Source organism: Cololabis saira, chromosome 16, assembly GCF_033807715.1.
Source record: "Cololabis saira isolate AMF1-May2022 chromosome 16, fColSai1.1, whole genome shotgun sequence".
Taxonomy (NCBI): domain Eukaryota; kingdom Metazoa; phylum Chordata; class Actinopteri; order Beloniformes; family Belonidae; genus Cololabis; species Cololabis saira.
The window spans coordinates 24,226,114-24,252,789 of record NC_084602.1 but is presented as its reverse complement, the minus strand read 5'-3'; the positions used below and the strand labels follow the sequence as shown (position 1 = coordinate 24,252,789).

General features: G+C 40.1%; 1 protein-coding gene across 1 annotated transcript; it reads right to left on the bottom strand.

The window, feature by feature from the left end:
* Positions 1-3,832: 3,832 nt before the first annotated feature.
* On the bottom strand, positions 3,833-24,816 carry LOC133461884 (intraflagellar transport protein 43 homolog A). The gene is made up of 8 exons (XM_061742877.1): positions 24,730-24,816; positions 14,330-14,400; positions 12,129-12,161; positions 11,364-11,410; positions 6,352-6,424; positions 4,688-4,763; positions 4,524-4,586; positions 3,833-4,284 (listed from the first exon to the last, which is right to left on the bottom strand). Exons 1-8 carry the CDS (start codon positions 24,781-24,783, stop codon positions 4,180-4,182), a joined length of 522 nt encoding a protein of 173 aa, XP_061598861.1. The 5' UTR covers positions 24,784-24,816; the 3' UTR covers positions 3,833-4,179.
* Between the last annotated feature and the right edge of the window lie 1,860 nt (positions 24,817-26,676).

Sequence of the window (26,676 nt, the reverse complement as noted above, 5' to 3'; positions counted from 1 at the left end):
AGCTAAAAGAAAAAGAGGTTTTGTTGTGTACCTGGCTGCAGCCGGCATTCCGCGTGATGGAAAGAGTTAATGACCGGAGTGGGAGACGAAGGTGGGGCAGCGAGGCTCAACATGCCACCTTGACCCGTCCCTGCACGGGAGGACCTTGCTGAACTTGGTCCTGTTGCCCCCACCGCCGCCACCCAGCCCCTCGCAGCGACCTGGCCACTCCAACCGCCACTGAGTTATTATCATAATTTCCCAGAGAGGCATTGCAGGGCCTCCGGACCTGAGAGGCATCCGTGTTTTACAGAATGTTTAGTGTTTTATTGCCTTTAAGTCACTCATAGGCCAGTGGAGAGGGCTCACAATGATAAGAAAACCAGTCATGTGAAAAATGAAGGGCCTTGCCTACAAGACGGAGAGGTGAAGAAGGGAAATAATAAAATACATGACAAATGTGGAGCCTGACTGTATTTCATGTTCAAACCCCTTTTTGCCTTCCAACACACAGCTGCACTAAAAACATATGAGGGGAAAAGGAGGACGTAATACTAATGGATTCAGGCAATCTCACTGTCACTAAAGATGTGAAGCTCGCAGTTTCTGCTCTCAGTTAACCCTCCCCGGTCACTTGACAGCACGATTGCCACAAGATGCCCCGGAGCATCCCGAGCTTTTATGTTCGAGGCCACCTGGGGTAAACAACAGAAAAGGACTTGGAACGACAGAGTATTAACCAAAAAAGAGAGAAGTAAATAATAATAACTGAATTTATCTTTCTTTAGGTGTTAAAAATCCACTTTTATGGTCTCTGGTGGAGCCAATTCCCTTTCCTCTCCCACAACCCCCCTGAGGGCTTTCAAAGGTGCAGTGTGACTAATGAGAAATAAAACATCTGTTTAATGTTAACTATTTCAAAGGCAAATCCCCCCTTTTGATCAAAAAAAATGATATTGATCTGACTGGCTTAGTTGTGTGTCAATGGATTTCTCCTTTAAACTTGAAATATCATGGACTCTTTGTTGCAAATCAATACTACTGCTGCTTTTTGAGGTCCGTTTCAAAAGACTTCTGTTTGAGGATGTTGCATTTGCATGCATTATGTCCCGAATCAGAATGCAAATTGACCTTGCAAATATTTATGTTGTTACTAAATTAATAAAATGTGATTTCGCCCTGTGGGCATGCCCGTGTGTTTTTACCTTTTTAAACTGCTAATCATCCTCTCGTGGCCGATCCGACGTGGCCGACTGATGCAGTGCTGGCCGGGTCTCTGACAGGGAAACTGTGACAGGCACGCGGCTCCTGATGAAATGAACTAGGCCTAATAATTCTTTGAGCTTTAGCGCGTCTGTCTTCACCCCTCACTCTGTGTCTGAGGGGCCCCAGCTATCTCTACATCTTCCCATTTTCTTTAATTATACCTCCACATATTGCTTTTGGGCCATATGGAAGGGAGATATTGAAAACAGATAAGATGTATAAACTTCTGTCAACGCCACAGCATATTAAGCTGGAAGCATATTTTCACTTGTCTGTGCTTCCAATTAGCAACCAATATCAAAATACATTAAGAAAGGCCTGTCGACAGAGAGAAGGAAGAAGCATTACATAAATGAGGCCCTTCATTGTATTTTTGATTATTAAACCTGTATTACTTCCCTTGCTTTGTTTTCTTTGCCACAAAATTAAAAGTAATCTCAACCAAAAATTACAGAAAAAAGACTTCACAGATAAATGCGCATTCAAACCTTGTAGGAGTCACAATGTTTTTGTCCCCTGAGATGTCATTAAATGTTGTTGTGCTGTATCGGCCACCAAATGAGAAGAACTCTGCTTTTTTTGACATATTGAAAGATATATTGAAAGCTTGCAACAATAGAGAAACTATTTTAATGGGTGATTTTAATTTAAACTGGTTCGATAAAGCACGCTCTGAGAAGTTAAGACTGATTGCCAAACAGTTTAACTTAACTCAAATGTTGAAGACCCCAACCAGAATAACTAGCTCCTTTAAAACTCTCTTGGACTTGATTTTCACAAATAAAGTGGATCGTATTAACAAAACTTATAATTTAATTACGGGGTTATCAGACCATAACCTCACTCTTGTCTCAAGAAAACCTTTGAAGACCCGTTAGAGAAACCAACTGGTGCAGCCATCTTTTTAATGTACCTGCACATTGTCCTTTAAATAAATAAATAAAAAAAATAAAATAAACCCAGAGGTCTGAGAACTCACATTAACCAGCTGGTCTATATTGGCCCATATATTTAAAGTTTTGCAGTGGGTTTTAATTGACAAACTTACATCTTCAGTGTCAAATATTGTGGAAAAATGTATTTAACTACCGTAAATAAACTGTTAAATGTCACTGCTGACCATAAATGAGGCCTAACATACATGGAGACACTGTGATCTCAGACTAGGCTCACCTCCTTCTCCAAGGGACATTGTGTTCATCGGAAAGCTGCAGGAACACAAGGTTCTTTCAAAACACAATCGCCCTCCTCTCTAGAAAGGATGTTCATATTGTAGCTGTTTTGATGTGATTGAATTCTCTGCACTCGGGCAGTGAGAGGTCACTTTTGACTGGCTGCAGCGTCAGAATGTAATGTAGACACTACGAGATATGGAGAGACTAAAGGAGGAGAGGAGAGCAGCGGGTTGAGGCAGTAGAGAGGTCACTTTGAGAATCTGGATGCAAGCACATGGCAAACAGCGCCTCTGGATCTCCCTCTTGCTTTAATCCTCTCTCTGATCCACCGACGCCTGGGCCAATCAATTGGGGCTGGGCACAACTCGTGATCACTGGGCCCTAATCTGACTCCTCGGCCCGTCCACAGTCCACCACAGATAGCACCGGCTGGCAGCCAGCGGAGGAGTGGCAGGCTTAGCCTTCTCCAGAGAGACAACTAGAGGTTGTCTCTACATGGATGGGCACTTCACAGCTCGGCGGGGGCAGGAGGAAGGGGCAACATAGCAGCTGCTCAGGGCATATGGGCAGAATTCATTAAGTCTGCCTGAACAAGCCAATTGTGAAAATGGCAAAAAAAAAAAAAAAAAAGAAGGAAAAAAAAACATTTGTATGTCTGATAGAAACCCAGCGATCACTCACTGAATTTGAATATTATGCCACATGCAGTTATTCTGAATATCCTGTGTGAAAACTTCACCCAGAAAATTACATTTAGTAAAAATTAAATCAACGCCTATCAAAAAAAAAGTCAGGATCTATTTGTGAAGGGCAGTGATTGAACTGTTGCTGTGATGCGTACATTGTGCGTCCTTGAGGACTTTGCTGTGCATCATCAAATGCCATGAGACTGATCTCTGCTTCAGAAATAAACCTAATCACAATCTGTAAATGTTACTGCTGTTTCCCTAATAGACCTGGCCGAACTTTGCAGGCCTGCATTTATATTCACACACATGAACCAAAGGCAAATGTGAATGTTGACACATGTGTCCAGCACATGTTAGAATCAAGACACGCAACGTAATTGACATATTATACCAAATATGACTGCGGCATATTCGAGCAAATGTTATTTGAAATGAAAGGACACACTTCTTTTCACGGCCCGCTCGCTCTTCATTCTGTTTTCACACTGTTGTGCTGAATCTGCTCATTACTTTATAAGAGCACACACCTGACCACAGCAGCTGTCCTGTTCCCAATTTACATCTGTTCCTCTTAATTCAGTAAAAGGTATAATGTATGCTAATCCCTCAGGTGTCAATAGGAACTCTGTTCAATGCATTTGAGATAATAGTGAAGAAGGGGTTGCTCCTATCGAAGAGCTGCAAGATAAAGTCAATGGCACAGTCAATAACAATAAGGTTGTAGGCTTTAATGAGGAATGTTAATTTGAACACAATCAACTGGATTTCAGCTTAGCTGATTATCAACCTTGGACTTGTATGTGTGTGTTGATAATGCTGCCAGTACAGAGAGGACATTTTTATCTGAAACGGCTCTTTTCAGAGGGATTTTTCAGATAATGCCTTTTGGCTGTTTAAGTTGAATCTAGGACACATGAACAAGAGAAATGTCAAGAGAGTAAATGTAAAAAAAGGAATATAGTCTTTGCACTGATTCCTGAACAGAGAACTTTTTAAGATACAAAAAAAACTGTACATATATTTATAAGAATACATTCTTTACAAAAACAGAAACAAATTAACCAGAGTCACTATCCTTTCTGCCCCGTCTCCTCGTTCTCTCCTTGATCCCATTCCATCTGTAGCTCTGAGGACACCTCTGTAAACAGATGATCCCAGTCCCAGCCCACATCCTCCTGGAGAGAAAAAGAGGACAGAATAGATGGAGAAAGGAAGAATAAGAGAAGCGGACATACCAAGAAAGACAGCACGGGGAAAAGAGTTGGGGAAGGGGAGCAGAGGGTGTTAATGTACACATCATAAATCTTGATTACCGGGGAGAAAAGAGTGGCAGCCTCCTCTGGCGCTCTAAGAACAGCTGGACAGGCCTTCGCCGGGAGCCCATAAGCTATATATACTCTAAAAACTCACTCACCTCTTTCACCTCCTGCTCCGGCGCCAAAACCTTGGTGAGGAGCTTCAAGTCGATCTCTCCATCCTGAAGAGAGAAGGCAGTGAAACTTACTTGCACAAACGCAGGTGATGCTAGTCACAGAACTAAACAGACCTAGAAGATAAGAAGATAAATGTCTGACTTACTAAGGTTTGGAAAGCAGAATGATGCTTCAGATCATTGTCCAGATCTCTGTAGGTCATTACCCGGTTCACCCGGATGCTGAGAGAGTAAAAAAAGTCAGCATAGGTGAGAAAAATAGGCTCCTTATACACTTAGACTGATTTAAGAATTTGCCAGTATGTATGTATGTAATTCACATGGAGGTAGGAATGGGCGATATTTTACCGTTCAAGATATACCGTCAAAAAAATTCCTCAAGATAAGAATTTATCATCTAAAAACGATAAATTCCTGTTGATGTTTTTGTATAAAGCTGATTTATGGTTCTGCGTTAAATCCACGCAATGTATGTGAAGGAAGGAAGGAAGGAAGGAAGGAAGGAAGGAAGGAAGGAAGGAAGGAAGGAAGGAAGGAAGGAAGGAAGGAAGGAAGGAAGGAAGGAAGGAAGGAAGGAAGGAAGGAAGGAAGGAAGGAAGGAAGGAAGGAGAGAGCAGGAGGAAAGAAGGAAGGAAGGGAAAAAAGAAGGAAGGAAGGAAGGAAGGAAGGAAGGAAGGAAGGAAGGAAGGAAGGAAGGAAGGAAGGAAGGAAGGAAGGAAGGAAGGAAGGAAAGGGGAGAAGGAAGGGAGAAAACAAGGAAAGGAGGAAGGAAGGGAGAAAAGAGGAAGGGAAGAAGGAAGGAGAGAGCAGGAGGAAAGAAGGAAGGGAAAAAGGAAGGAAGGAAATGAGCCTGAAAGAAAGAAAGAAAGAAAGAAAGAAAGAAAGAAAGAAAGAAAGAAAGAAAGAAAGAAAGAAAGAAAGAAAGAAAGAAAGAAAGAAAGAAAGAAAGAAAGAAAGAAAGAAAGAAAGAAAGAAAGAAAGAAAGAAATTTCTGTTGATGATGTTTTTGTGTAACAAACATGGCGGATCTGAGAGCGAGATATATTTATAGTTAAAAAGATGGAGTTGAATTGGTATTTTTTTAATCGTCATTTTTATCGTTATCGGGATAAATGCCAGAAATTATCGTGATACATTTTTTAGTCCATACCGCCCATCCCTACATGGAGGTATAATAATTTCCCATTACATGCAAAGTAAATTCAAGAAGTGGCTCTGGATAAGTTTGAAGTTTGTGCACCATCAAGCTTCAAGACTTCAAGCAAAGACCACAGAGAGCAGGAGATGGTTGCCAAGTGTTAAATGCTTCAAATTGAAACCCAGCTGCTTATCGGTGGGTTGGAATTAAGTAGGGGGGCTCTGAAAGTGGCCGGGGCCTAGCAGTGCATGCCAGTCCTACTTACTGCACATTATACGCTACATTGCCCCTGCAATGAGTTCAATGTGGATATTATCTCGCACAGAGAGCAAGTCCCAGCCTAATAACCTCCACCACTGTCATAGCCTTGCTACATTGTCGACACATGTCGGCGTGTCTCTCACTGCCCTGTAAATCACAAGGCCTGGTTAGTGAGGACCCCGATAGAAGAGATGCATAAATCACACCAAACTGTTATTTCTCTATTTCAGCCGCATAATGCCAAGCACTCGGCACTAGTACGAGGAACGGTAACATCACAGTCACCAGAGTAGGCCACGGAGTCCTGTGCATGTGCAGAGGTCAACTGTCACTCCGCTGACTGGGGGACAACTTCATGAGTGACTGCAGGCCGACTGGAAACAAGTTTCTATGGATTGAAGAGTTCACTACCTTGGAGGCATCGCAACTTGCATTGTAAGATCTTCTTCCTGCACTTCGTCAAGGTCTGGGATCACCGGAATATCTAAAAACAGAAAACAGAGACCAACTTAGGTGTAAATTATGGCGTAAACATCGTGACAAATCTGTCATTCGACTGCTATTACTAAAATGAATGATTACAATTCAGCATATACCCACTGTATGGCTGCTGGAGGTGTGTGTTTTTGTGTGCATATCCGTGCAGTACTTCCTTCCCTCCCTCTCGCTGCCTGTGTCCTCATGAGAGCTGCCCTGTGACAATAGCCATGCGGCCATGAATATTCAGGAGGCAAAGCGGCAGCTCATCCTGCTGCGAGGAGGGCGCTGGCCAGGGGCTCCCCAGAAAGCACCCCCTGCTACCTTAGCATTTGGGCCCTGTCAGCGCTGCAACCCCCAGGACCTGTAGTGGCCAGTAGGCCGACCTCCATGTCCACTCTGCCACTCCGACTGGGGCAGCATCCAGCCATGTGCAAGAGTATTTGCTTGCGGGCCCATCTGTGTGGGGTCGGAAGTCACAGCGCGGCCTGGCAGGGGCTGCGGTGCCAGGAGCCGCCAGCCCGCTGCTCAAACAGTGGGAACCCACTTTAATTGGCAAAACGCAACAGGACAGAGGATGGCTCCACTCCCAAGAAGGACAGGGCAAACTCTCAGAGTATTTTTCAGATTGACACGTGAAGGCACCAAAATAAAAGGAAGATAATAAGGGAGGATGAGGGACTGGTTGGATAGGCTAAATGGTTAATTATGAATAAAGAGTCAGACTGACATATGTTAGGGTTAACTCTGGATGCTGACATTCATTGCCAAAAAGTGACTGTGGAAATTAAGAAGATAGAATAATACGGCTTGTTTTTTTTTTTTTAAGTTAATACAGTTAAGTTGTGTTTCTCTCCTCGTGAATATTTTCTCTTGAGTGTTGACAGTGACGAAGAATGAGAAAGAAGAAATAAAAGAGAGACAAAAACCGACAGACAGAGAAAGAAAAAGAGAGAGCTAGACTGCACGAAAAGGGTTGTCAGTAATCTCTAACCACATTACTGCGCCCTGAGGGGAAAGTCAATAACAGAGCTAAATAGAGGTGAGCAGATGGAAGTCTGAATCTGATGCTAGGAAATATCTTGGCATCTATGTCACCATTCCTTCAAAATAACCCCTGAAAATAAACTTAAAAAAATCTAACTTTGGTGGACTGAAGAGAAAATAATTTGATTCCTGACATATTTCTCAGATGGAGGCAGAATTCTGACAGCAATTAGGCCAAAACATAAACTGTGAAGTTTTGCCGGATACCAAACCTTTAACTGATAACTTATTTCCTTCTCTTTTTTTAATTAAACTAAATTAAGAATGCCACACTCGTTTAGCCGCTGACAAGATTCATCTGTGTTTCTGATATCCAAATAAATGCGGGCGTGGGTATTTCATATTCATGAGGCCCCAGTGACACTTTGTCCTCTCATTTACAAAGCACAGCGTTCAGCAGAATCCATCCCCCCTGGACTCCCAATCAAATTTAATGGTCTTAGTGCAATGACATCAAAAAGCTTTGCCGTCCAGCTCTGCAAACAGCTACCTGGGTTGTCTGTCTGTCCCCATCCCTTTTTTCACTTCAGCTGGTAATGCACTATTAACACACTGCATGAGAGTTCAGAGTGAGGCACAGAGGCATATGCTGTCTATATGCAAAGTCTATTATTAAGTAAAAAGAGGAACAACAGTTTTAAATTGGCTTCAAATCCAACCTATTACAGGAGGTCAAGAAGGCCATAAAAGCAGCTGCAAACAAGCCAGTGTTTTCTTCCAAGGCGAAGGGCAACTCTATCAGGAGGAGCAGTCTTCTCAGCGAGGCACACATTACCCACACTGACTTCCTGCGCTCAGCTGGACATCTATCAAGGTGGCTTTTGTCTGGCAGCGAGCAGGCCACGCGTATCCTTATTACACAGCCCCGTCCAGCTTCCTCGCTGAAGCATGTAAATATCAAAAGGGCTAATTTGCTGTGAATGTAGACATACTCCCGGAGGGCGCATGCCAGTCAAGTGACTTTGGAGAACAGGACAATCTCTCCACATTACTCGGGCTCCCGTGATCTACGCGGGGGTCCAGTGAAATGCACGGATCCCTTTGAAAAGGCTCGCCGGACAATATTCGACACATCACAGAGTAAGAAACATGAAGCAGGCGGGTGTGTTTGTGATACTGGTGCTATTTTAAGTGACCAGCAGGAAGCTGCAGGGGCAGCTGATAGGGAACTGGGAGCAGGGGACAGGGCAAGCCTTCTCTCTGTGCTTCTCTCTCTGCGCTTGTAGCCAGTGGACATAAGGGATAAGGGTAGGGGACATAATCAAGATTGCAGGGGCTATCTCACTAACCCTCAGCACTGTAATTTCCAATGCCCCTGCCTCCAGCTTTGTATTAACAGGTCTCCCTTCACAGAGTAATAATCCTTCCGGCGGCATTAACTGCAAGAGAACCAAACCTCTGTACTCTCCATTCAACTGGTCACTTTGGTCGCTGTGCTGTGTGGAAGTGAACACAGCGTCAGAAAACATTTACTGCCCCTCAAATCCCGCACTCATTGCTTTTTATCAGCGGTTGCTTTTAAGTGTGTTTATACTTTTGAAATTGGAATGCATTTATTATTTAGGAAATGTGAGTTTAAAAAGTGTTAGGCTTTGGTGAGACCACAGGTCAAGAGCAACTGAGTTACCAGTATATTTGTATTTCACAGTGCCTGTCTGATGTTGTGTGTGCAGGTTTGTTGTTGAGTGTATGGCTTTAATCTGGCCACAATCTTCTGCATCAGCTATGGATTTAGTGTTACAGTACTGTTTAAAATTATTGACACCCTTCACTTAAAGCAGTGGGAGAGTTGATTATCTTTAGATGTATATGCAAATGTGAAAAATGTGTATAATTGCTACATTTTAATGAGCTGATAAAAGTTATTGAACAAGAAGAAAACAAAAAAAAAAGGTTCTGAAACTAAATTATATTTAGCTGCACCTTTTGAATTATTGATAGTCTTGAAATGTATCTTGCTGGCATTGACAACCTTCTTGAAAGGTTAGAAGTGCTGTCGTGCTGTCGCTGCCATGCTGAGAGCCATTACCTTTAACTAACTGAGGAATCTAATACCATATTTAACATATTTCTCAAAAAAGTTTGGTTAATATAATCTTTTTTTTTCTCGATAACTTGAAACTCTGTAAGCAGATGCAGAGAAGCAACCCGGCTTCAAAGTAACACCACTATGTTTTACTACTTGCAAAGTGATTTTATTATTTCATATTTCATTTTTCTTACATCAAAGAAAACTGTCACTTAATTCCCAGGGATGGAGCTTATGTTTCCTTGTATGTAGATCCTCATTCCAGAAACATTCTTGAGTTTTTGGTTGTTTTTTTTTTTCAATAATTCTAGCCTTTTTTTAGGGCCTTTGCCCCTACATTCTTTAAGTAGTGGTGTCCTTTAGTTTTGCCCTCAAAGCCATTTGTGTTTCAGCGTGTGGCCTATAGTCAGGGCTGAAATCACCCCTCTAGGTTACTCGGGGTCAGCTCTTAGATGTCTTTCGTGCTGTTTGTTTCAACAATCTGCACCAACCTTCACAGGTTTCTCTTATTGAGTTACCTCATAGCACAATGTCCTGCAAGAGTGGCAATGCTTTTATGATTGTGAAACTTCTTTGTAACATGACCAACGGCTGTCATCTTTGGCAACTAACTCAAGAGTTTTTCAAATCGTTATGTATATTTGACATTATCATTCCCCAGATAGCAAAATATGAGTGAATATATGTTGAAATGAGGTTAGGCAGAAACATTGAACCAATGTTGAAGCCTGGCCTGCAACAAACAGAATCCGTTGATTCAACTTTGATTAGACGTTGGCATTAGAATTGGATGATTGTTTGATGGTTGATCCTCCATCAATGGTCCATCACAACCAAAAATCAACCTTTTTGAATCATAATTCAACATTGAATTAACATCTTTTGCTATCTGGGTCCTGATTATCTCAGACAGCTCTCTTTTCTTCCCCATTGCAAAAAATATACTGTAAACGATATCATTATTATTAAAGAATATGCAAACAATGAAAATTAAGCACATTCACTTTTTTGATGAGCATTTTTATGAGGGGCTTAAAAGACACCCTTGGTATAGTAGGTAGAGATATTTGCTCTCCGACCAGAAGTTGCCGCATTGATCTCCGACCTGTCATTCCCTTATTGCCCCGGCCAGCAGCAGGGTTACAAGCTAGTGTTCTTGTACTGCTGGTTCGAGGCCCAGATAAAAGGGGAGGGTTGTGTCAGGAAGGTCATCTAACATACAACCTAAACCAAATCAATATGCAGAACACACTTACTGGCTGTGGCAACCCCTAAAAGAGAGAAAAGCCAAAGGAAGTTGGTTGCTTGATACTTTTTTAAGGACCCAATTTATCAAAACTCTTCAAAACTATGTACTGAGTCTGTTTTGTTTCTTAGCTGGATGCAAGGGCCTCCATTCAGCCTCAGAGAAGATCACCTTTACAAATAAAAAGGCTAACACACAGCTGGAGCTTCCATCTAAATTAGATTCACTAAACTAAACAACATAAAGTTTGCTCAAACATTTTATCGAGCAGTCATACGTTATATAAGTGGTGCATGAGTTTTTAAGGAGTTTCGAGTTTATGTGTTTAACAGTCAGAATACTCTGACTAATACTGTGTTAGATACACTTTTTCATTTGTCATGCTCTTTAAAAAGGCCATTCTCAGAACTGGCCACACACTCAGTGGTCAAAAGGAGTCTTTTAGCATATGAATCCATCCTAGAACCGGGGACAAATGTGGTTAGAGCATCAGTGAAAAGCGATGATCTGACTGTGGCTTATCTGCTCTACTTTCAGAGGATAAATGTGCTGGAGAGGCACTGGAGGGCTCCTCTTTGCCCGTGAGGAGACATAAACAGTGGGGGACTGCAAGGGTGCTCTTACCTCCTTCATCATCTGATCCCTGGGGAGTTTGTGGTCGCAGACGACGGCTGTGGAGACAGAAAAAGTGTGAGAGTATGAATTATTTAATACTTTCAAAACCCAGCCTGACAGTGAGGTTTTTGTAGGAAGTGAGTGAGATGGCTCCTAGGCTTTGCTTTGATGATGTGCCTGCTTTTGTTCTTTGTTGTAATAAGTAGTTTCCTACAGTCTGACTCTGAAATCAGAACAGCAGCCTCTGACACAGCTGCGAGACGTTGTGCTGTCAGTGTGACCAGCCTTTCGGCCTCAGAGAAGATCACCTTTACAAATTCTTAAAACAAAAAAGACAAACACTCACACGGCTGGAGCTTCAATCTAAAGGAGTCTCACTAAGGTATAGAATGTAAAGTTTTTGTCCCCTGTAGGGTAACACTATTCATTCCAAACATGAAATGATGAGTAAAACAACCACAACTATGTAGTCTACCTGCCTATCCTCATGGTGATGTCTATGAGGAAGGATGAGGAATAACAAGAAACGGCCAGAAAAGTTTCAGCATCTCAGTCACGCTGCTTTTGTAATCATGTTAAGTGATTGTTCTCGAGGACAAGGATTAGTTGCGACAATCTGAACGCGCAGTGTTCAATTTTCAGAGTACTGAGAGGAAAAGAGTATTTTACCTTTTCTTTGTTTTTAGCCTATGCACGCAAAAATATAACTGTCAAATACAATTAACAACTTCAACAATGCAATGAAAAATGAATAAAGCGTCTGAGTGGACTTACTCCTCCAGATCCTCGGCTGCTGGTCTTCTTGATCTGTTAATCAGCAAACAGAACAATACAAATTGAACAAAGTTATTGAATTAGACTATATTTTTTTCCTTTCAAAATTACAGTTCCCTTAAATTATATATGTATTTTTTTCATCTATATCTAATAATAGGAATTATTCTAAATCAGACGTGAGATAATTGATAATAATTATGTCTACTGATCTCTTCAACAGTTTCTTAGCATTTTGTCCTGTCCTCTTTTCAGACTTTTCTGAATATACTCAGTTTAGTTTGAGGAAAGCATGCTAAATCCAAACATATTATTTGGCATTTCTCTGCCTGAACACCTTTTAGCTATCTTTTTTTTTTTTTTAGATAGTTAGTATTTACAGTACAAATATAACACAACATTGCATGTTTGTGTGTTTCTAACAAGGAAACCAAAAAATTAGTTTTTGTAAACCAAGTTGTAATTGTTTCTGCCTGAGCAGAACGCTGCTGCTGATTGTCATGGTTGAGTAGTGCCCCCTACTGGTGAAGTCATCACTGCTGCAACAATATTCTACCTTTCGATTTTATGACACTCAAATAAATTTGAGAAAAGGCTACAAACATTAAAAGGACGACTTGAAAACAAACATAAAACATGTATTTGAAGAAAGCCTTAACAAGAATTGCACATTACAATGATGTTGATGTTGAGACAACACTTGTTACAAAAGTCAAAAGTAATTATATCGCACCGGGAACAGGAACACTAACCCATATTTTTATTTACGCATCAAATTGATTCTTCTTATTATCAGAGGATTTTAGGGATGTTTTTATCTTCATTTAAAAACATGTTAAAAGTAAATATGATGTCTTCCTTGACTTACACATATTTATATACAAAACGTGGAACTTTTCAATTGAGGAAAACAAACAAATCAGAAGAAGCTCAAAGGAAAGAAATATAGTGAGACTGAAAAAGATGGCAATGCAGTTTTTGGATAATAATATTTATCCCTGATTTGTGTGTCTTTGCAAGCTGTTTGACACTATATAAAAATACATGAATTGACTTGAGTCCAGCGAGGCAAGGCAGAGATGAGCTGAGGGAACCTACCTGCCTGCCCTTGGACTGTGTCCTGTCTGGGAGGCGGGGGTTGTGACACTTAAGACACATTACAGGCCCCTTGATTAAGACTCATGTAAGGCAAAGCGATAGACATGGTAAAACTGTCTGGAAAAAGTTGTTAGGGATAAAATATATTGTGACAACCTGGTTTCAAAGGTTCATCAATAAACTGACAGATCATTTAGTGTCAATTACAAGTGATAGATCGACAAATCCTGGGATTTCTTCGCTGGGATTAGTGGGAGGAGGGCGGTGGTGATTGAGCATGAGGGGTGACATTGAAAGGAAAAGTCCTTGCTGGTTCCAGGGGGGACCATTACTTACTTTGTTTCAGAGAGGATCAATGCACGTGCAAACCCCTTTTACACCTCCTGTATTTTAATCACTTTGACGACGGAAATCAAGTGGGGTTGCGCAAAAGTGGGGATGCAACACGCTGACCTTCCGTGTGAAAGGAAAGATCTATTGAGTTTGCCGTTTTCCCTCCTTGCACTAACGGTGCAGCAAACTACGTAAATAAGTACAACTGACTTTGCCTTTTCACTTGAATGAATCCTCTGTGCTTTCATCTCCTCTGAGGGCCAGGGAAAGGAGCACCATGGAGGAGGAAGAACATACTCTTCTATAGCATATTAAAGCAACTCATGTTCAGTCAGTCATGTACAGAATGGAGAGTTAGATTTGTTAGCTGTAGATCAAAGCTTCTGGCAAACACCTTCCATCTGTTTCAAATATTTCATGAATTCCCCATGTTGTGTTCCCTGTGTAAAGAACAGACTGCAGTGGTAAAGGGTGATTAAGTGGCTTGAACCCCTGTGTTGAAATGGCTAGCTGACTAACAGTGCCCTCCTGTGGCTGATGCATTAACCATGTCAATTACCGCCTTGCTCGCAGATGAAGACGAATGGAGAGTTGCCTACTCAGAGAGGCTCCTTCTAACCTTGTTGATTCACAGCCTGAGTGCCAAATATGCACTGATAAATAAGCTCATTCAACAGCATGAGAGTTCATTAATAACACATAACACAAGCTTGCAGTCTCCGCTTTCAATGTTGCCACAGGAGAAGGAGGGAGAAGGTGACGATACGTACTTGGCAGAGCCAGACCCAGAGCTTTCCTCTGCCCAGCCACCCTGCCGCCGGGTCGGTTTAGGAGGGGGGCCCTGTAGGAAGAAAGAACTTTAATAACAAACAGCTTTGCTGAAGAACTGCCCGCTGATATACTGTGGAAGATGGACAAACCCTATCTGAAAAGCCTTTTAATAGCTACCCAGCTTTAATCTTAGAAAATAATTGCACAAAACTAGAAGGGTTTAACTATAAATATTATATTTCTGTCTATACTTTTTACCTATCCTAAGTTCCTAAGTCACTCTTGTACAGACTCACCCGGCACTTTAAAACCTCATTTTGTACATTTCCAGTCTACATTTTATTTTACTGTTTATACTTTTTATTGTTTATACATTTCATTTTATTTTATCTCTTATATATTTGTTTTTATATATATATATATATTTGTTTTTATATTTGTATGGTGTTGCACCAATCCCCATAACAAATTCCTCGTGTGAAAACTTGGCAATAAACCCTTTTCTGATTCTGATTCTGATTCTGATATTTTAAGGACTTTTGAGTCACAGCAATACATGCTTGGAAACTGGTGAACAGATTAGTTTGTGAGTTACATTATTTTGTTAAAAGATCAATAAGACATACAGAGTTGACGTTTTAAAATGAGTTTTTAGCGTAAATGCGTCACTAGAGGGCCCTCTTGCCCACGGCAGAAAATTACGACCCCAAAGCATGTCTCACAGTTCAGAATTAATGTAGAAGCAAAGAAAATAAACTTAATTGTCCTCTTGAAGTTATTATGACCATTTGAACCAAATTTATCTTCTAATCTTGTTCTCTTATAAAAGTTCCAACTACTAAAAAGCTCCCAGAGAGTAGGCAACATGCCAAGTATGTGCAGAATGTATCTATAGGCTTAAGTAATGTCTCCTTGTACCATTCGAGTGTGGGAACTAAATCAGACCCTTAAATAGATTCAGGAGGGGGAAGGGGTGGTGCGTGCTCTCTCTTTTTCTTTGATTCTGAAAATAGGAAAGTGAGCATGTATCTCAATCCCTAGACTGAGACCCTGAGAACAGCACTTGAATGAATGAATTTCTCCAAGCGCATGAGGGTAGGCACTAGACAAATGAATTAGGGAAAAAAAAAAGGCACAACATTTCTCATTACTAAATTGGGTCTGCAGAGGACAAAGTGTTCATGACGAATTTCTTACGCTTATTATAAAAGAGGAAATATTCTTTCATGGCTCATTCCTTTACCAAAGCCATTTATAAATCTGAATGTCACCATTAAGTATGGCAGAGGGAGGGGGACCCCACTCTGTTCCACTGTATGTTGCCATTAATCGAGAGAGCTGAGGCTGAACGAACCCCCTCAACTTTGTGTAATTAGTAACTGTCTCTTTAATAAGAACATAAATGATTAGAATGACAACCGAGGCTTTCTAAGTAAGATTATAGAATTCCTTCAAGTGATATTGTTTAATATTTGGCATTTCTGGCTATGTATAATTTTCACGAGACAAGATAGTAAGGTCAAGTGTCCTTGTGAGATATAAATTCCATCCTCTGACATTTATTTCACTTAACAAAAATGGAGAGGACCATAAGTGTCCTGAGAAACAAAACAATCTCCCTCTGCAATACTTCATGACCAAATATGAACCTGACAGTTGTTGTGAAATATTCAGGGCTGTTTAGGCAATTAACTTAGCTTCCTTGGTTTCTAATTTAAGATTCTATGATAGTCTCTCCTTAAGAGCCCATAAAATCAACTGAGTTTTTGCTTAAAAGGATGTCAAGAATGTGACCAATCACTTGGGTATTTAAGGCAGAGAAGGACAGGCTTCATAAACAAAGACTGCAAAGAAAAAGAGGAGAAAAAAAAACACTCAAATGCACGACAGTCTGGAAAAATGTATTGCATGGCACTGCAGGCCATGGAGGGCGCGAGAATACTGGTTCATACATTAGGGAAGTTGACCTAATTTGGGAAGATTTGCCTAAAGTAATAACATTGCTGGAACGTTTTAGTTAGAGAATGTTGGCTGGTTTACAGTTTAGAAGAGCAGGAGATGTGACTGATTCCACAAATACCAATAATAGCAAAGTGAAGTTATTTGTTGTATTTCAACTATTGCCTTTGATTTGGCTTTTTTCATACAAAGTTGAGTCCAGAAATAGTTGAACAATAGAGTTTTAATGATTTTTATCTTTATAGATCATCACATAATGTTGTTGTGGAACAAAAGAATCAAGATGTGATCAAAGTGAAGCCTTTTCATAATAATCTAACAGATTTCACAAAAATGTGTAATTTACCATTTAGGAATAGTAGACTTTTCAATCAAAGTACCTCCAACTTCAGAGGGTCAGAGATATTTGGACAGTTAACTCAAAAAAGGGATCAACAAGTTGTGCTCCATTTACAGTCTATTCCCTTGTTACTTTTCAGACAAATGAGGCCAATAAAAAGTTTGGAGTTGATATCAGGAACTGACGTGTTACTTGGCAGCTTTTTGACTGGAGCTACCATGACGAAATAAAAGGAGATCTCAGTAACTGTGACAGAAGCCACCATAACGCTGGAATCTGAAATCAGATTATCTGGGCTGATGAAACCAAGATTTGTATCAGGCTGAAGAGAAATGCATGGAGATGGAAAGGAGCAGCTCCAAATCCAAAACATACCAGATCATGTGTCAAACACGGTGGAGGCATTGTTATGGCACGGGCATGTATGGGTGCCAATAGAACATGCTCACTGGTGTTTATTGATGTGAATAATGACAGAAGTAGCGATATGAATTCTGAGGTGTATAGACATAGGCCCTGTCCCAATACACCCACTACCCCTACTTTTCAGCCCTACCCCTAAATTTTGCGCGTTCCCGTGAGGGTAGTGGTGTCCCAATTCCTCTTTTCACCTAGGGGTAGTGGGGAAAACGAGGTTAGTGGCTATGAATCTGTCACTACGGATCGAGGGATTTCGGATGCACTCTAGTTGAACTAGGGCCAGAAAAATTTCCCAAAATGCTTTTCGCCGTCATTTGCGGACTGGATAAAAAAAAAAAAAATTTGGCGGACATTTCTTATTTTTTAGTGAATAAAATCAATATTTTGAGTTAGTTTCTGCATAAAAATGCGTTTTGATTAAATTTCTAGCGAGAAATATATATTTTACTTTCATAATATTCACTCAATGAATGTACATAATCACTCGTTTGCCCGTTGTTGCGAAGTCTTTTTCAAACCTCGCCAGGATAAAGGCTGATTTATGGTTCCGCGTTACACCAACGCAGAGCCTACGGCGTAGGTTGCGCGGCGACGCGCGCCGTGCGCCGTACGCCGTACCCTACGCCGTACCCTATGCCGTACCCTATGCCGTACCCTATGCCGTACCCTATGCCGTACCCTATGCCGTAGGCTCTGCATCGATTTAACGCGGAACCATAAATCAGTTCCTGAGCCGGCAGGCAGGCAGAAATCCCGAAATTTTCGGAGCAAATTTCTTAACAGGCGTAGCTACAACTGTTAGATTTCATCTATTAAACCAACATTTATCTTCCTAAACGATTTATTTCAGCCAGCGGTAATTCTCAACAGAGCTGCAGGTTTCTCCCCCGGGACGACAGCGCAGGTTGACCCGGCGATCACGTCTGTACTCCGACTGCTGCTGCTCCCCGGACCGGCGGCTCTTATCATCGCCGAAAACATCAGATCAAATTTCTTAACAGGCGTTATTTGGATAAACTGAGCCCAGGTTGGGGATCTTAACGGTAAAATATTAAAACTTAATAAAGTGGCATATTAACAGCGCTACAGCTGAAAGTAAAACAGCTTTTGGCTCTCAGCTTCCTGATTTTAGGGGTGGTGCTGAAAGTAGGGGTAGTGGGAGTATTAGGGACAGGGCCCTGGGAAGATTTCAAGTCCCCTAAAATCTGTGGCTTCTTTTTTTAGGGGTAGTGGTAGTGAGGGAGGGCTAGTGGAAGAAAGTAGGGGGTGTATTGGCCCATATACTTTGTGTTCACATCCAGCCAAATGTTACAAAACTGATAGAACAGTGCTTCACTTTGTAGATGGATAATGACCCTAAACATACTGAAAAAGCAAACTCGAGACTTTTTGACGGCAAAGAATTGAATATTCTTCATTGGCCAAGTCCGTTGCCTGATCTCAACACAAGAGAACATGATTTTCACTCATTGACGACAAAACTGAGTACAGAAAAATCCACAAACATACAGCAACTAAAGGTGTCTCCAGTGAAGGGCTGACAAAGTATCTCCAGGAGCAAATGTTGGTGATGATTTATTAACTGAATACGATTTTCATCCAAGTATTAAAAATTATGGTTACATTTACAACTTTGTCACTTTATCCAAAAAGGTTTAAGCACATGGAAAATGGAGGTGCCCTGCTTAAAATGGCTGTAATTCAATTCAAATTTATGCCAGAGTCAGAGAGATGAACTATATATTTTACAAGAGCAGATACTTTTGCAACTGTGAACTTTAAAAGTGGTGTGGAGGCTTGAATATTTAACACTTCAAACACATAACATATAAGATCCAACACACACACATGAAAACAATGAGGGGGGGCGCTATAGAAGAATAATGGTATGTAAAATATCTCAGCACCTTCATAGACATTTATGTATGTATGCTTCAAAACATGTTTCAAATATGTCGGAAAATATGCTAGAAAAGAGTAAAGGGTGTATAATGCTGGAAAAGAAAATACAAATAAAGGACACTTAGGGCCCGATTTACTAAGATCCTAAATAAAGAGTACTAAATTGCGTGTGCACTGAAAAAGTTTGCGCGTGCTGTTGTTGTGTGTTTTGCGGGTGATCAACTAAGATTGCGTGCGCAATTGATAACAGGTGCAAACCTCAGTATTTAAATGAGGTGTTGCGCGTCTTACGGTTTGCGAGCGCAAACTTTGCGCCATGGAGAGTCTGGATGAATCCGTGTATCATTCGTTCTTTCCATTTTCAATTGCCAATCAAAAACCAAAACATTGGTTATGTTGTTATTAGTTTTTTATTATAACACAAAAAACGGAAAAACGGCTGGTTTTTCATATTTCAATTTTAGGCACAGATCAAAAATACGAAATCGAAAAACGGGCCACACGACTGAATTTGATTTTAATATTTAATTGGTCGGGTTTACGTGACCCGGCGGTGCTCGGCATGATCTGAGGAGAAAAAGACAATCAGACGCAGAGCTGGAGAGCGCTTTGATTCAATCTATTTATGAGTTAAGTTTTTATTCAGATGTCCACAGTATATTGCAAATATTATATATTATATAGCAAACACTGACAGTAAATGTGTGACAGACGGGACCATCATATGGCAAGAAGAGAAGAGAAGTGTTCAGAACAGCGCACATAGCGCACACTAAAGGCTGATTTATGGTTTCGCGTTACACTAACGCAGAAACGACGGCGTAGGCTACGCGGCGACGCACACCGCACCGCGACGCTACGCCGTCGGCTACGCCGTCGATTTAACGCAGAACCATAATTCAGGCGAAGCTGCAGTCTCTGCGCTGATCCTGACACAGCGGGTCGGAGCGGATTTGGTCATGATGTTTAACCTGTGTTTTGTGATTAATAAGCACGGGTTTTAATTAAATGTAATTTACGAAGGATGATTTCACATTCAATAAGATAAGTAATCAATAAAATACAAAGTTTTGGCACAAAGGCTTGGCCTGCTTGTGGGCGAGTGGAGGGGGGCACAATAAGAGAAGGTGGCAAGATATAAGGCGGAGAACTAAAGAAAAAGTGGCCTTTAATAAAACTTGTGCAACCATTTTTAAAATAGCATGCAGCAGAATAAAGACTCTCTCTCTGCGTATTATTTGATTTTGGATGTCGCCTCCTTGCCACAATAACAGCAGCAGCAGATTAGCACCTTCCTTTCAAACGTATTAATTACAGACGCAATCACAATACGCGCAATTACTTTCAGGCTTGGTAAATCTCATTGCGCGTGGTAAATGGACCAATTTGCATCTTCCCCTCCCAGTATTTAGGATTTCTGCCGGGTACGCCCCATATTGATTATTCATCAGGGCAAAAGTACTAACTGAATTGCGTGTGCTATTTTGCGCATTTGAGAGACGCAGTCCTCTTTGCACACTGTTAGTAGATCAGCTGGCACTTTGGTTTGCGGGTGATGTCAAGTTTGCACAGGTTTTTACACACGCAAACCTTTAGTAAATCAGGCCCTTAGTGGTAAATCTCAAAGTGAAATGAAATCCTTCAGAGGTAAAGATGGGAAAGGTTAGGAAGGGTTCATCATTCTATGAAAGGCAATGTGGACAATTAGTTCACCAAGATAAGAATAGTGTTTCTACATTAAAAGTTCAAAAATGAATCGGAGAGTTAATTCGATATGTCTGATATAAGATCATTAAAGATTCTGTGGGAAATTTCTGTGCACAAAGGGCAGAGCTCGAAAACTGATATTGAGTTCTGTGATCTTCCGACCCACAGTCAGCACAGCATAATTCGTGACAGAAACTTGGGTTGCATTCATAAATGTCAATCTACAACACGTACAAAGAAATAAACACGTATAACCCAGACTGAAACTAATGACTCTCTGTACCCAGCCTTTTTAAAGATGGAACATAAAGTGTAAAATAAAACTACTCTAGGCTATGAAGAGACAGCTAATTATCAGCACATAGCCAACATCTGTGATGTCATAAAGGTGCCTTAGTGAACAGACTCTCACCCTGGGGGGGAGGTTATGCGATCATTTCTAGGAGGTCACCAGATGTTTGTGGATTAAAACAAAAAACACAAAAAACAACATTACATTCACACATTTTAAAGTGGGGAATGTTTTGTGCATTACATCACCTTCCGCAATGATATCATTCGGTGTAGATTTTATTTAGGGGACCACTCGCTTGCCTGTTTTAGACATGTACATGCTCCTACACACCTGAATCAAATAGATGGGTCTTTAAAACTTGCACAGATCTTGATGGCAAGGTGATGGTGATCAATCAATTTGAATCAGACAGTCAGTTCAGTGATCAACAAAGAATCATCTCGTCCATGTGACATGGAGATAAACCCAAGATGCACATTTTTTTTTTTCCTCAAACAAAGCACCTTTCTCGATTGAGTGGTATTCTTCATTTACTTTTATTGACATGAACAATTGTGTGACAGTGATATGATGTAACACAGAGCTAAGAGGAACAACTACTACCATCTGAACAAAACACTTGCCAGTAGAAACAATTCAGATCAGGGTCTTCTGTTTCCCACTGTACTATTTGGACCCAAACTGTGCAGTGCGACTAAATGGAAAAATTACTTGTTTGTATTACATCAGCACCTAGTAAAAGAGCCAGAGTGTTAAACTGGCCTGATTGCTGTCCAAACTTCTCACCCCTTATAAACTTTAAAAAATGTAAAGGAGCATGAGGCAGGATTGAGGCAGGATTTATGAAAAAAAATTTGTATACGTTTTAAGTTTTCTAGTAATAATGTCAGATGAAGCGTTCCAAACCAAAACGAATGAGCCCTCTAGCGTATCTTTCCGTTGCCTTGAACAGGCTGTGTGCTGCAAAATGTGCTGCAATTCCGGACCGAAATTTCCCGCGCTGCCCTGCTGATGGGACGTCAAATGACGCTGCATGTGCGTTCTCCCCGTTCTCCCGTGCCGGCTTCGCTGTTGGCTGCAGTACCCCCGACGGTCGTCGTAGCGCTAATGAGTCTCATTTCTTATTCTTGCCTCAAGCTCCTTTAATGCTTTAGGACAGTGGTGTTCGACCCTGGTCCAAAGGACTCCCTGTCCTGCATGTTTTAGATGTTGCCTTGCATCATCACACCTGATTCTAATTAATGGTCGTCATTAGCTTCTCATCCAGGTCTGGACAAGTGTGTTATGGCGCTTTTGCATTAGTCCCGCCTCCGCCCGGCTCGGCTCGGTGCAGCCCCGTCTTGCACGTTTGCACTAGGGGCTGAGACGGGTAGAGCCGCTCCAAGCCGATACTATTTCTGTAACCATTCTGGCGAGGTTCTTTGCGGGCTGAGCCAGGACTATTTCTGACGTCACCACCCTCCGCGCCTCTGATTGGTCGGGGGCGGGGCCGGTAGACGTTTGAATCAGGAAGCGGGAGTCAGCGCGAGAGCGACCCGCGGCTCGCAGCGATTTTATTATAAAGCGCAAAACGTCTGTTTGGTGATCCAACTCTGAGGTGCAGATGTTCATAAACCTGGTGGCTGACGAGATAATTAAAAAAGGGGTGTAGACGGGCTGTTTTACTCTCAGCCGCTCGCGGCTCCAGCTGATTTCTGATCAGCGCCGACATGAACAAAGCGGTTGCGCAATCGAGTACGTCACAACAGCTTCACCCCAACCTGCCCACTTCTCACCTGGCTGTGGAAAAACACACGGGTAGAGGCGGGTAGAAGCGTGACGAGCCGAGTCGGGCCGAGTAAATACTAGTGCAAAAGTGCCATTAATGACACAGTCCTTTGTAGCACAGTGCGCTGAAGCAGGGTAGAATCTAAAACATGTAGAACAGGCGGTCCTGAGGACCAGGCTTGAAGACCACTGCTTTAGGAAACAAACAAAAGAAGAGCCTGAACTGTCTTGTGGCTAATAAGAGAGAAAAGTAAGGGAGGGAAAATATTTATATTTTCATGACTACAATGAACTACAATCTCACTTCCCAAACACTAAATGTGCTTTGGTATTATTGCATTCATCCTCAAAACAAGCATATATTATCAACAGACAAAACTGTGCCATTTTAACATTTGATGACAATGTCTTTACACTACTACTACTTAAACACATCATTTAAATGATTCTATACTTATTACATTCTGTTTTTATTTACATTTATAATCATAATCCCAATTTTTGGAAGGTAAAGTGCGTTCCATCTACAATAAGGGATTGTACATACTCTTCCTAGGGATATTTCAAGGAATGGCTTAAAACGTCTCTAATCTGTGATCATTGTTTATCTATTGTATTAACTATTGCAGTGTTGAGCGATTTTTAATTGTTGTTGATATCGTGTGTCGTGTAATGTTGCTTGTATCTTTTTACTGAGTCTTGCAGGGGGACTGCCAATGCAAATTAGCCTTTTGGTTACAATTGGGTATATTTACATTTTAAAATGTTTATGAATGTACAATGTCCCTCTACACAAAATAAAATATATATATATATATATATATATATATATATATATATATATATATATATATATATATATATATATAGAGAGAGAGAGAGACATATATACAGACATATGTACATATATATGTACACATATATACATATATATATATATATATATATATATATATATATAGACATATATACATATATACAGACATATAGACATATATACATATATATATATATAGACATATATATAGACATACATATGTAGACATATATGTCTACATATATACATATATATGTAGACATATATATTATATATACATATATAGACATTATATACATATATGTTTACATATATAAATATATATGTAAACATATATACATATAAATATAGACATATATACATATATATAAACATATATATAAACATATATATATATATAAACATATATATAAACATATATATATATATATATATATATATATATATATATATATATATATGTGTGTAGACATACATATGTCTACATATATACATATATATGTAGACATATAAACATATATATGTCTACATATATACATATATATAGACATATATATTATATAGACATATATACATATATGTTTACATATATAAATATATATGTAAACATATATACATATATATAGACATATATATACATATGTAGACATATAGACATATATATGTCTACATATATATGTAGACATATATACATACATATATAGACATATACATATAGACATATATATACACATATATGTGTATATATATATATATATATATATATATATATATATATATATATATATATATATATATATATATATATATACATACATATATATGTACACATATATACATATATATGTAGACATACATATATGTATGTCTATGCCACCAATACTCAAGCGGTGCATGCTGGGTAACTTGTGCTGCCATGGCTAACCGCTGAGCTAACGCTGCCCCAACACTCTGAAACAAGTGGCGCTGCTCAAAAGTGACACATGATAGCGTGTTTTTCGTTGGCGTGCGGGTTAAACAGAGACATGTATCACCTGCAGGCTTGTTCTGGTGCAGGAAATCAAACCCCTAAACAGCCAACACTAACCACAGGATCGAGTAGCCTCAACTCGCCTGACAGTTCTAAAAGCTCCTCTTATCTCCTGCTCATATTTCCTGACTGCATTATGTCGGATTACAACAAGTCACCTACATGTTTCGCGGCTCCACTGTAGTCAAACAAGTTATCGTCCGTCTCTCTCCTCATGGCAGCAGCCTGGTAGTTCCTGACGCGGCAACGTTACCATGGCAACGCAGGCAGTACGTCAATCAAACCCGGATAGTACTGCGTACCAGGGGTGCAGATCGTTTTATAATAGATCCATGGTGCAGATCCGATGTCAGGATTGGGGGGGACAACAACGTGATTTTAATTTTAAATTTTTTGCCAATATGCAACTCATACCATGCCATAAATTGGTAAAGGCTCGCCAAAAAATACTGCACAGGGAATAATTTATTGTGCTTACCTTTCTTGTTTATTTGTAACAGCCAACAGTGTGTGTCACTGCTTACTTTTTTTTAAAAATTTTTATTTTTTTATTGGCTTTGTCTCGAACACAACAAAACCCAATCAAATTAAAAGCATCAAAATATTTAAAAAAAAGCTAAACAATTTAACAGTCTCATTCAAAAATAAAACACACAGCAAAACAATGTGTTCGAGAGGGAACATGAGGAAGCAGAACGCTTATTTAGTCCTGTCCCTTCCTCACAATATCATATCATATATAACCTATAACAATTAAATAAAATTAAAAGAAAAGAAAGAGAAGAAAAGAAAAGAAAAGAAAGGAAAAAGACAAAATAACAAAAAATAAATAAATACAACACAAACAACCAATAAGCAATATCAGTAATTATAATCATAATTGAACCAGTCTCCTACAATATCCTAAATTCAAGAGTCCAATCTCCCAGTCACCTCTACAATGATCCACGAACAGCCTTGAATGCTGGCAGTTATATTTGTATCGTATATAATCCATCCACAATGAACAAAATAATAATCAAAGAAATACATATGTAAAGTAAATTACTTTCTTTAGAGGTCCCCATTTTTATACTTGCTTTCTTGTATGTGTTTTTAAACAACTTAACTGTTATATTCGTAAATCATAATTTTAAAGGGATTGTGACATGAAAAACAAATTTTTCTTGATTTTTTGTGTTTTGTTGGGTGTCTTGACATCAATTACACCCAAAAAACAACGAACTTTTAACATTCAGTGTATTGTGTGCTTTCTGGGATTTTCCGCATAACTGTGCAAAAACGGCGCATGTGGTTTGGTGGCGGGCCGTTACGTAACGATCCGCTAAATCACCGCCCCCTCCACCCAGCTCCCTGCCTCCTCTCCTCTCCAGCGCACCATAAAGGCTGATTTATGGTTCCGCGTTACACCGACGCAGAGCCTACGGCGTAGGGTTACGCGGCGACGCGCACCACGGACTAAAAAAAAAAATGTATGGAATAGCAATACTTTCATTCTGTACACCTCAAAACGCACCGTGGATGTATTATTTTTTTAGAAATATATTTTTAATAAATATTCTACATATTCAACCTTTAAGTCTGAAAATACATTTGTTCAATTTTGAATAATTTAGGGTATTTTTATTGGGGGGGACAGTCTATTTTTTTCAGAAATTGGGGGGGGACATGTCCCCCCCGTTCCCCCGTCCCCCCCGGGATCTGCACCCATGCTGCGTACATACTGTAGATAAACAAGTAGAGTTAAAAAAAAATTATAAAATAAAACCCTTCAGATTGAAATGAATAAAATGTAGCAGGGGCGAAAATCCCAGGGGGGACAGGGGGGACAAGTCCCCCCCATTAGTAAAGCTGTCCCCCCCTAGAATAATTTGAGACAGAATTAATAATTTTGGAACAATGCAGTAGTATTTAGTAGTGATGCACCAAAATGAAAATTTGTGGCCGAAACCGAAATCGAAAATAATAATAAACAGTAAAATCTCATTACACTTAAAACAGGACTCATCACTGGAAAAAAACAACAATTTTCACCTGTTTCAAGTAAATTTTTACTTGAAATAAAATCTGCCAGTGGAACAAGATTTATCTTCTCATTACAAGCAAAAA